The 12,868-nt window shown below is 41.3% G+C and overlaps 1 protein-coding gene across 1 annotated transcript in view; it reads right to left on the bottom strand.

Annotated features, from left to right (window-relative positions):
* Positions 1 to 12,354, bottom strand: part of lrrc2 (leucine rich repeat containing 2) — a gene marked incomplete at its 5' end in the record, with an annotated part of 32,640 nt that extends 20,286 nt beyond the window's left edge. Inside the window, 2 exons of the mRNA XM_084317893.1 lie at positions 8,060 to 8,258; positions 12,218 to 12,354. Of these exons, the coding sequence (XP_084174019.1) occupies positions 8,060 to 8,258; positions 12,218 to 12,354 (336 nt within the window). The remainder of the gene's footprint in view (positions 1 to 8,059; positions 8,259 to 12,217) is intronic.
* Between the last annotated feature and the right edge of the window lie 514 nt (positions 12,355 to 12,868).

Here is a 12,868-nt window from a genome sequence, read left to right as displayed (position 1 = left end):
ACATACAATACACAATGAAACTAACAATTAAGATGGCTAAAATTACATGCAAGCAAAGAAACAGAAAACAAAAAAACAAAACAAAACAAAATACAAAATACAGTGTTAAATACAATTTAAGATTGTTTTTTAAATTGAATATTTTTAAGAATTGCAGTACATTGTACTAAGCAATTGTTGGCTCATTAGTTTGTGATTCACATGCACTAAAATGCACCAGAATGCAGGAAATTAAGTCTTTGTAACAAAAAATGTCCTGGTGGGGGACCCCCAGACCCCCGCTTAAAAAGTGGCCTGATTTGGGCTATATTTCGCGCTATATCTCCCGGTATGAATTATTTCCCCAGTCCGGCCCTGGATAGAGCGGTGCAAGCCCATTTAAAATGTTGTAGGTGAGGAGTAGCACTTTAAAGTCAGATCGGGCTTGAATAGGAAGCCAGTGTAGGGCGGACAAAACTGGTGTGATGTGATCACATTTTCTAGTTCTAGTTAGTATCCGTGCAGCCGCATTTTGCACGAGTTGAAGATTTTTGATGCTTGAATTAGTAGGCCTGAAAAAAGTGCATTACAGTAGTCCAGACGTGATGAGACAAAAGCATGAATCAGGGTTTCAGCATCAGCCAGAGTTAAAATGGGGCGAATTTTTGCGATATTACGAAGATGGAAGAAGGCAATTTTGGTGAATTTCTTTATATGTGCATTAAATGAGAGTGAGGAATCAAAAATTACTTAGAGGTTTTTTATGGTGGAGCTCTGGGCAGGGCCGCCTGGGAGAAATGCGAGGCCTTGTGCGAGATTTAAACGCGAGGCCCCCCCCCCTAAAAGGTAAATAATTATTATTTTTTTCATACAGTCAACATATTCTTAAATAATAGCGCTGCCCGAGGCTGGGCATGATACAGTCAACATATAGCAAGAGAGAGAGCGAGAGAGAGCTCCCGTTCTACAGTCAATATACAGTGTTATCGCTGCACAGACCCGGCAATGCCCCTGACCCTCCACCAGAGCAAGGCCAGAGAGAGAGAGATAGAGAGAGAGCATGTCTGTTTGTGTTAGAAAGAGAGAGAAATATATAGAGAGAGAGCATGTCATTTTGTGTGTTAGAGAGAGATATAGAGCATGTCTGTGTGTTAGAAAGAGAGAGAGAGAGAGAGCATGTGTGTTTGTGTGTTAGAGAGAGAGAGCATGTCTGTGTGTGTGTGTGTGTTAGAGAGAGAGCATGTATGAGAGAGATAAGCAAAGATGAGCCCCTAAAGGACATTCAACTTTTAATGGAAGAACAAAACAGAAGGAAAAGATAACTTCACAAAGGCAACATGAATATACATAGATCCAAAAGGACAAATATCAACACTTAAATCCAAAGAGAAGAGGGTCTATACCAGAGAAAACAAAGTAGCAAGGAGCCAATGGCCGACATCAGCTAAATAGGCTAACTGCAAATAGAGTAGCTAGGTACTGACACCAGGCCACACACAGCTTTGGCCAACGCTACCCAAGCTACACAAACGACCAAGACAATTCACACACAGCACATGTCGTATCTCCAAATGTTGTGAAGTAACATATGTTTTGCCTGGAAAAAAACATCGTTATTAACAAAACATTCGGGAGGGGAAGGAAGGAAGAGTGGGGTAATGTCCAATGGACATCTTACCTGCACCAAGGAACGCAGGGCGAAAGGCCGCAACACAGGTCTCCACGTTGACGAAAGGCCTCTCGCTGGCGGGACAAAAAGAAGCTATGGCCGGAGCCTTGTCATGGTGCAGGCCCGACTACATCTTCTGTCAAAGATGATGTCGTAGTCAGAGTGCCAGGGCCTGCTATTCTCACGGCTAATGTCAATGGTCGTAGCACAAGCTAACAGCTAACTCTAGGCTAACTGATAGCATCAAGCTAACGTTCCCAGCCGAGCGAAAACGAGCAGCTAACGTTGTAGCTAAACAGCTAACTGGCTAACAGTTAGCTCAACCCGGCTATCGCTAACCACTAGCTAACGCAGAAGCAAGCTATGCGGTTACCACTGAAAAACTGTACAACGTGAGAAAAGCAATACAGGCCAACACTTCAGACAGCCGCTGTGTTTTCCTCTTCTCATCCGAAGAGGGAAGTGAAAAAGAAGGCAATACACGTCCCACTACAGAGTGGTGTTTACCATAGCGGTGCCGGCAACAAGTCCCTCGCGGACTATAGCCGACTTGAGCATGGAGATATTCTCATAATGAAACACCAAGCTCACCTCCCTCGCACCAGGTGCTGACACCAGGCCACACACCGTTAGCTACTACAACAGCTAGCCGGCCCGTTTGGCTCCCGAGAGAGAGATATATCCACGGCGGGAATATAATAGAGTGCATTCAAAACTCACCAAACGTCCAAGAGGATGGAGACAACCGCGTGGAGTTGACGAAGTTCATCTGCCGAATGACCGTCCTCTTCATCTTGGCATAACAATGCTGCACGCGCTCTCTCTAGGTTAGCTAACGCTAGTTAGCCTTTAGCTAAGCTAGCTACTAGCCGACATCATCATGGCTATCCCGACTGAACCACACGTTAGCACTCAATATTATAACGTAGCTAAAGCTAACTAGCTGTCCCTGCCTTTAGCCGGGATGGCTAGCCTGACTGAACTGTCTAACATGCAACAACTTTCATCTTCAGTCCATCTGCCGAATGACCGTCCTCTTCGTTTTGGCTGGCATAACTAAGCATAACCTCCAAAGCTGCACGCGCGAAATAGTCAAACGCAGCTGACGCACGCCGGCATACACATGATGTAACCCCTCCCTTCTTGAAACCAATCTGCAGAGCCCCAGAGCTCCAATAGAGAATAGTGCAGAGCCGCAGAGCCAGGAACATTCTACAAACGTGTCTAATGTGAAATATATAAGCATATAAGCAAAACTAGATTTTAGGTCTGTGATGAACAACCTACCCTGATCTCACCTGGTCGGGGACTGACCTTTAGATTAATGGGTCTCATTCCCGAACGAATTTACGACCAAAAATGTCCTCTTAGGCAGATTTCTGCCCATTTAAGACATATTAGGGCTGCGAGCGCGAGTCCCCAAATTTTCCTGAGATCAGATTTGAGCGTGGCCCTTCCAGCGAGGCCCTGTGCGACCGCACTGCTCGCACACCCCCTGAGGCGGCCCTGGCTCTGGGATACATGACAAGTATCAAAGTTGAGGAAGATGTCCTGAAATAGGCCTCTGTGGTTTGGGGGCCAACAATTAACATCTTTTTTGTCTGCATTAAGGAGTAGAAAGTTTTGCGACATCCACTTTTTGACGGCAAGCAGGCAGGCAGGTCTCTCTCTCTCATCTCTCTCCCGCACTTCCTCTCATAGGCTGTCTGAGGACAGATTGCTCTCTTTATTTATCACCTCTCCATCTCTCTTTCTTTGTCACCCCTCTGTCTCTCTACTCTTCATCGCTCTCCCTCAGCTCCTCCTCTCTCTCTCTTTATCACTTATCCATCCCTCTCTCTCATCTCTCTCTCGCACTCCCTCTCATAGGCTGTCTGAGGGGACAGATTGCTTTCTCTCTCTTTATCACCTCTCTCATCTCTCTCCCTCCTTCGCTCTCTCTCTGCTTCTCTCTCTCTCCCCATCTCTCCCTCATCTCCCCCTCTCTCTCTTTCACCTGCTGTCTGATGAAAGACGACCCTCTCTCTTCACTTCTCTCTCTCTCCCTCATCTCTCTCCCTCCTTCGTTCTCTCTGCTTCTCTCTCTCTCCCCCATCTCAACCTCACCTCTCCCCCCTCTCTCTCTTTCACCTGCTGTCTGATGACAGACGACCCTCTCCCTCTCTCTCTTTCTCTATCACCTCTCATCTCTCTCCCTCTCTCTCTTTCTCTATCACCTCTCCATCTCTCTCCCTCCTGCGTCCTCTCTACTTCTCTCTCTCCCTCATCTCTCTCCCTCTCTCTCTCTTTCTCTATCGACTCTCCATCTCTCTCCCTTCTTCACTCTCTCTCTCATCTCTCTCTATCATCTCTCCCCCTCTACCACTTTCCCTCACTCCCTCCTTCAAAGGTGTGATCTTACACTGTCAGTTATAAGGAAAACCCACACATGCACGTGTAGAGCAGTGTCATTGCTCTCACAGTTCTCGAAAGTGCTTAGACTGACTGATGTTTTTGTTTCGTTTTGAAGATGAGTTTCGCTTTTCCAGGTCGCAACGTAGCAGTAGGCGAGTCAGACATTCGTTTTGCAACCTGAGCACTTTCGTTTCGTCACCTGAGCACAGTGATGTAGTACAATGCCAAAGCAGTAGGTGGCAGTAGGTGGCGAACATGAACAGAACTTGAATGAGGACACTCCACATCCTGTTCAAAATCTCAAAAGCCACCATCTTTAAATGCCTCCGCGAGCCATTTTAGCCAATGAAGCATTATTTTTCAGCAAGAAATAAAGTGCAATAAACAAAAACGGATACATTCACTGTGTGTTCTGCCTCATTTGTTGATGATTTGTTGATGAAACAAAACTAACATCAACACAAGTGACCACCAAGAGCGGATAGTTTAGTCTCAAAAAAGATCGCTGATGTTGTTAGCTACATGCTAATGTGAATGGAATATGCCAGTATAACAGTATAGCATTGTGGCTAGCAGCTAACGTTAGTTAGCCAGCCAGCACCAGGATGATATCGGGAGCTATCAGTAGCTAGATAACATTAGAGACAACGCCTCATGTATTAAACAAAAGTGAATAGATGACTGGGCCATTTTGTTTAATGCTTGTTATGTTGAAAGAGGGGCTCTGAGCTAACAGGGTCTGGTATCTAACGTTAGCTCACGTTAGCCAGCTGCTCATGCAATCGTTAATGCTAGCAGAATGAATGGATGTAAACTTTATTTAACATATTGCAGAATGGGTACAATACAATACGGCTCAATACAAACAATTGTTAAGGGAATGCAGACTGTTGTAGCTTGGACTGGGGTCCTTATAACAATAACCTGACAACACATGGTAGCTGCAGCTATAGCTCTGTTGTCACCGGACGTTGGTGAGGGCATGCAGATGTGGGTATCTACTGCGCATGGGCGTTGAGCAACAACGACTCCGCGCAGATTACACGACACGTCGGCAAGTTTTTGGCGTTTTTCCAAAACAGAAACACAATTTAGCGTTTTCAGTAGGGCCAAAACGTTTCCTGCCAAAACGGCATTTCTATCTAACAGGGACGCGTGTATCGCTTCCGCAACGGAATTCGGTTTCCTGGTTCCTCTGATTGGCCGCGACCCCCACGTGACCCGCCCCCCTATCCACCGCTCTGCCGCTGCCGCGTGCGGCAGAGAGCGGCCGCGGACTCGCTCGCTTCCTCAATTTATACGCATGGAAGTATTGACTGAATGAATGAATGAATGAAAACTTTATTTAACAGATTGCAGAATGGGTACAATACAGTACGGCTCAATACACACAATTGTTAAGGGGATGCAGACCTGAGAAAGACATTTGTCTTGTTTACATCAGGGTCCCCCATTTTAAATTCATATAGAACGACGCGATATTTTATTTGTTTGTCATGACAAACCAATTACAGTACATAATCTGTTTTCGCATAAGTTAGATGGTTTTGTGGAAAAGAACAAACTGCTGAATGAATGAATGAATGAAAACTTTATTTAACAGATTGCAGAATGGGTACAATACAGTACGGCTCAATACATACAATTGTTAAGGGGATGCAGACCTGAGAAAGACGTTTGTCTTGTTTCCATCAGGGTCCCCCATTTTCAATTCATATAGACATTTATGACATACATAACATACATGACATTTATGGCATAGGGACATATAGGTATTTAGTACTGATACATTTGTGACATAGGCGGTATTCAAATATACAGTACTGTTACCCCTAGATCCTGACAGAGTATATACATATGATGGGGAGGGGACTGTACATTAGGAGGGGGTGGGTGGGTGGGAGGGGAATATACATACGGCGGGGAGGGAATATATACATGCGGTGGGGAGGAGACTGTCTATTAGGAAAGCCAGTATGGCTTTAGGCAAAACAGATCAACAGCGACTGCCTTAATGAATATTATTGAAGAAATAACAACAGCAACAGATAAAAGGAAATTAACAATAGGGGTGTTTATTGATTTTAAAAAGGCATTTGATACCTTAAATCATAATATTCTAATTTCTAAATTACGTTCATATGGTGTGAGAGGAATGGTTCTAGAATGGTTGAGTAGTTATCTCCACAATATGTGCAGTTGGCAGATGTCAAATCTGAGCTCATGAAAATTGAATGTGGGGTACCGCAAGGTTCGGTTTTGGGGCCCAAACTCTTTCTTTTATATATTAATGATATTTGTGATGTTTCAAAACGATTACAGTTTGTCTTGTTTGCTGATGATACCAATTTTTTTTGCTCTGGAAATAATTTAAAGGAACTAGCTGAATATATTGTGTATGAAATTACAAAGCTAAAGAAATGGTTTGATGTAAATAAGCTATCACTGAATCTGAAAAAAACAAAATTTATGATTTTTGGCAATCGAAAACTAGATGAAAATATAGTACTGAACATAGATTGAGTTGATATAGAGAGAGTTAATGAATTTCGTTTTCTTTGTGTGATTATGGATGATAAATTAACATGGAAATCGCACATAGCACACGTTAAAAAAAAAATGTCCAAGAGTATTTTTGTTATGAATAAAGTAAAGGATTTGTTAGAGTATGAGGCAATGAGAACACTCTACTGTTCACTCATCTCACCTATTGTGTAAGTATGGGGGAATACTTATGGGACCAATATAAAACCATTATATATACTACAGAAGAGGGCTGTAAGAATCACACATAAAGTGAGTTATCGAGAACACACAAATACATTATTTATTAAATCTAGAATAATTAAACTTGAAGACATGGTTAAGTTTCAAACAATGTTAATTATGTTTAGGGCAAGAAATAATACACTGCCAGAAAAACTACAAAATCTTTTTCATTTAGAAAGTGAGTTTAGTAGGAGAAAATACAATTTTAAACATCAGTTTGCACGTACCACACGTGTCCTTCAGTTATTGGTGTAAAGTTGTGGAACTCTCTCCATAGCGAGCTTAAGGGATGTAATAGTGTTTATCAATTCAATTTCTTTTTTAAATAAATATTTAGTCAGTATGAAAATCAAATGTGATCTGAATAGTGAGATATTTTCTTTTTTTCCCCTTCTCTTTCTTTTATTCTTTATTCTTTATTATTATTATAAAATTTTTTCTTGTTTAACTGTGGATTGTGTGTTTCTTGTATAATGATATAAATGATTATTTGTGTAAATTAGGTTGTACGCCGAACATTAAGTAAATTGTTTAGTTTAGGAATAAGGGGCAGGTAACTATAAGATTTATTCTTCTTCCTGCTCCTTTTGTCCATGGAATGATATTTATGATTGTGTAATGAAGAAACTCTGATTGTATGATTCCATGTGGCAAATAAAAACTCTGAACTGAACTGAAGAGTGAACGTTATCGGTATTGCAGCAAAGACACTGAAACCAAAGAGAAATGTGTATATGTCGCTTATGAAGTAAGTGAATATTTTGACAACCATTGATATTAAAACAAAGGAGAAATGTAAATGAAAGTATATGATTTAAGTAAATATTGTGATAACCATTGAAAGTGATGACCAGAGGCACTGAAGCAGACTAACAGATGTAAATGTTGTATATATGAAGTTTTGATAAATTATGTTTTATTCTGAGGTTTTTGTAATAAAACTCAGAGAGGAGATGTGGACCACAACGTACAGGTCGTGTCTTCATTCCTCGTGACCATTACTCTATTGTTTCAGGGAGGGGATGATGACATCGGCTGCAAACATGATTTGTGAAGGTACCCGATAACTTGGGCCCCGTAAGTTACATGTATAAGTATGTATATCAAAAGAACATTACAGTGATACAGCTTGCAATACCCATTGTAGTACTGTCTAAGTTGTGTGTGTGTGCAGTGCAAATGTAGATGCGTGTGTGTGTTTGTGTGTGTGTTTGTGTCAGTTTTATTCATTCATGTTCATGTTCCTACCGTCCACTTGTCTCCATCTAGCTGGAAGATGAACCTGCTCAGGTCGTCTTGGGCCTCTGGTTCTGTCCCGGAGATATCTCGGTCCTGGTGTGGTTGTATATCAGTGAGTGTAGACCTCTCTAGGTAATGCTGCAGTAGATTAGCTTCATCCTTCTTCAGGGTCTTACAGTAGATCCGGTAATGCCACTGCTGGTTGATCCTGCAAAGATGAACAAACAACAAACAACTGTCCAATGTACAATTTTGTTTGTTTGTACAGTGTCTCCTCCCCCCCCCCCTCAATGTACAGTTTTACTTGTTTATACAGTGTGCCCCCCCCCCCCCCCCAACCACCTCCAATGTAAATTACCCAGTATGGTTGTCAATATCCCAATGTACCCAACCCCCCGGGCCCCCACCCAACCTCCTCCAATGTAAATTACCCAGTATGGTTGTCAATATCCCAATGTACCCAACCCCCCCCACCCAACCTCCTCCAATGTACAGTTTCTACGTCAAATGTATATACTCCCTTTTCTTGACTCCTTCTGTATCACAAACAGTACTGTATTTGCAAATCTGGTATGTCATAAATGTATAGATGTAGCAGTACTGTCTATCTGTATGTCATGTATGTCCCGATGAATTGAAAATGGGGGACCCTGATGTAAACAAGACGAAAGTCTTTCTCTGGTCTGCATCCCTTAACAATTGTGTGTATTGAGCTGTACTGTACTGTACCCATTCTGCAATCTGTTAATAAAGTTTTCAATCAATCAATCAATCAATCAATCAACAAGTGTAAGATGCTTGTGTGTGTGTGTGTGTGTGTGTGTGTGTGTGTGTGTGTGTGTGTGTGTGTGTGTGTGTGTGCAGGGCCATTTCTAGCTTTTTGGGGTCCCTATCTATGCGTAATGTTGTTTGGCTCTGGGGGCCCCTATTTTTGAAACTATGGTGGGGGGATTCCAAACCCTTTAACCTCTTGAGCCCGAGCGGTCCCGAGATTGATATCACGGCATAAATCCATCTCTACAGAATGTATGAATTAATGTTGCGTTTCTTTTTCAAATGTAGCCAAGAGTAAATACCCTAACCCTGTCAAAACAGCAGTCAAAGTGTATATTTTCAGCACTACGTTTGTTTACCAATGATTTTAAGTGTTATTAGTGAAATATGAGTTTATAGAAATCTCAGCGCATCGAGTCAGAAAAAGGCGTTTATTGACCAGGGGATTTGGCGCAACCTAACTTGAGTGTAGTCTTTTGAGAGAAAAGACCTAGAGCTTTAAAAAAAAAAAGAAAAAAAAAAACGACACTTCCCAGCTCACGCCAGCCCCCGTCAATAAAAAAGGTTTTTTCTTTCTCTTTTTTTTCCCTCATCATATCTCACGGGTGGAACAAACCTGAATGTTATTGCCATAAAATAGAACGCAGTTAGTTTCTCTACCTTTCTGTGAGTGTGAATGTCTAGCAAAAAACGGCGTTGCAATCTGATGAAAAATGGCGGAGAAATTTACATTATAAAAAGGTAACTACTTACAGTAGATTTCATTCACAGTTTTTGCTGCCCTGTCAAGGGCGCCTGGTGGTACTAAATCCAGATTGAACTCTGCCAGTGTGTGTGTGTGTGTGTGTGTGTGTGTGTGTGTATGTGTGTGTGTGTGTGTGTGTGTGTGTGTGTTAACCACTTATGGGACAAGCCATTAGCTAGGCCTAGTTCAGTATCTGATATAATTGGCAGTATGTGTGTATTAATGTGTGTAACAATGTGTGTGTGATAATGATTCTGTTGCTTAATCCTACAGGTGTAGTACGTACATAGTATTTTGTATGTAGGTAGGTGTAGTAATAAGACTCAGGAAGCAGGTTACTTTTTTAGCCTTTTAGTCAAGCAGGTTAGCATGGTAGGTTACAGCAGGGTACATTCTGTTCTATTCTCCTTCTGCTACCCATGTCCAGTGTCCTATAATAAGCTTTAATCGAACCCTGGTTCATTTCCTCGGATAGTCCGGTTGGTTTGGGGTGGTGTGAAAGCTCATTCACTCTTGCAAGTGAACCCTGCTGCGGTTCATTTGAGATGTGAATGCAAAGCGGACCAAAGGATGGAAAAGACCCAAAAATCTAATCTTTTTTTTATGAGAAGACATATGTATATAATGAAACACACAATACAGTTTTTTTTTTCGATTGCCTAAGCATGATTTTGAAAACGGGGCCCGGTGTTTCAAAAGACACAATTAGCACAACCACACACACAATTATCAGAACACCTCAGATCCTTTGCTAAATTAAACACTTGTCAAAACCATACACTAATTTATAAAAACTACATTTTGTTACCATATGAAACACACGTTTCATATGACTTAATTCTGTTTGAACCAGGTTACACACAGTGCTGTACTTAACCTAAAACACATTTAGCAATTCTACTTCTCAGTGATTAGAGTACTGTAAGTGAAGTACGCAGAGAATGTGCAAATATACAATAAATTCACCAAACACTACACAAGACCAATGCTGTAGACTAATGAAAATATAATTTATTTATCTACATATACCCAAATCAATGATGCAGACTGATGAAAAAAATAACATTTTCTCTCCATATACCCAAATCAATGATGCAGACTGATGAAAATATAAATGTTCTCTCCATATAACCAAATCAGTCAACATTTCAACATGGAGAATCACAACAATACATGTCCCAGTTTTCATGCTACTATGTGCATAACACTGTAAGCTCAGCAAATATCAGACAAACATAAAATACTGTATCCAGTACAGGTTAAAATTACAGTAAAACAAATGTTTTTTTTTAAAACTGTAAACAGAAAATACTAGACATTATCTCTTTGCCTAGCTGGATCTGGCAAGATAATTTTTTGTTGTGATTCTCCATGTTGACTGATTTGGGAAAATGGGAGAAAATTAATATTTTCATCAGTCTGCATCATTGGTTGTCTTGTGTAGTGTTTGGTGAATGTATTGTATATTTTCACGTTCTCTGTGTACAGTACTTCACTCTCCTTCCATTTTGGTTGAAGACAGGTGAACTCACCTGCTGCATTTTTATAATGCTTAAACCTGATTGGTGTATCTACAATTAAGCAATGGTGTGTTTGTGCATCTGATGGCTGTGTTTAACCAATTGGCTCATATGTGTGGTAATTTGACATTCTGTGTCTAATGTAATGCAAGTGTGTTTAGTGTTTTGCAAATCACTGTGTGTATTGTTTTGCAAAAAGTGTGAGGCTGACATTGTAGGGGTGCAAATCTGGGCCTATATTTTGCTCCTTGAGTGTAAGGTTTTGATAATCGTGTAATACTTTTGATTTGAGTGTTTATGCAATTGAAGAAAACTGTAAAGACTAGAGATGAACTGTTTATTTCTTTTGTACATAGGCTGTGCATATGTTTTGTTTGTTTGTTTATTTGCTTATGTGTATGATTCTTAACTGTGTTTTTATTTTGTTATTGGTGTATATGTGTGTATGTATGTACAGTATATGTATATTGGGCTGAAGCCCCCAATGTTTTCTAACCCTAAAAACGCCCCTGCTCTAGACTGAATTTAGCCTAGACGTCTATGGGTCATTTAGACGTCTTTTAAACGTCTATTCAACATAAAATTGCTCAGAGGGGAAGTTCCAATCAGTGACACATCAGGAATGGGGCGTGACAACCAAAGTGCAAATACCAACCACCAGGTGACAAAGCTCCAGAAAGACAGCTGGGTTCCTAAGCAAGGAACCCAGAACGTTACACAAATAGGGCTTTAATTCTATATATAAAATGCAGACCAGAGCCGCTCGCAAAGTGCCGTGTTCCGCCGGTGGGCACATCGCCCTAAAAAGGGCCTGGGCCGTTGCACGTTAGTGGTTAAGTTAAACAAAATAAAAAATAAAGAATAATGACAAATACAAAGATATAATAACCCTGTGATGGACTGCATGCAAGAGTTTCAGCTACTTTCCATGTCGGTATGTGCCTATCAATAGCTATGTTAATGTACTCATGTTTCTAAAACCAGATAACTGACTAACTGACTGACCTACCACCCAACGGAGTGACCTATAGAGCAGCTGGTCACAGCTAAAAAAATGTGGGTAAATAATGAAGAAGAAAAAACAAAGAGTTACTGTATGGAATATAGAGGTTTGTAACACCATCTTACTTGTTGAGAGCGCTCTTCTCAACCCTCTCTGTTTCCTTCCTCTGCTTCTGTCTGTATTTCTTCACCCTCCCCTCCCAGATGCCCCGGACCAGGGACAGGTCATAGATAGGGATGTTCACATTCCTATCCAAATGCATTCTTACTCCTGTGGAGGGGAGGAGGGCAAGAGGGAGGAGAGGAATGAAGAGGTCAAATCACATTTATTTGGTGATTTTGATAACACCAGGTTAAAAACAAAGTGATAAAACAACAATAAAAGAGATCTCTCTCTCTCTCTCTCTCTCTCTCTCTCTCTCTCTCTCTCTCTCTCTCTCTCTCTCTCTCTCTCTCTCTCTCTCTGCGCGCATGCATGTGTGTGGAGCGTGTTTGAGTGAGGTGCGGGAGACTGCATGCGGTTAGTGAAACTCTAACCTTTTTTCTAACTTGTTGTGTTTAATGTTATGAATTAGACTGTTGCTTATTTATTGTGTGCTTTCACGGGTGTGTTGGTTTTAGTTGTTTTGTTGAGTTTAGTTGTAGTATAGGGTTGCAATTGTTTGGTGAGTGCTGCCGTCGTGCCTTTATACACAGGCATGACGGAGCAAGGAGTATCCTCCGGTTTGGAGAAACTCACACGCAATTTGGCCGTAGCCAGCTATGAGGTCACAGAGG

Source organism: Notolepis coatsorum, assembly GCF_963971535.1.
Source record: "Notolepis coatsorum genome assembly, chromosome: 1".
Lineage (NCBI taxonomy): Eukaryota > Metazoa > Chordata > Actinopteri > Aulopiformes > Paralepididae > Notolepis > Notolepis coatsorum.
Note: the sequence above shows the minus strand (reverse complement) of the source record. Positions and strands in the feature narration are given on the sequence as shown.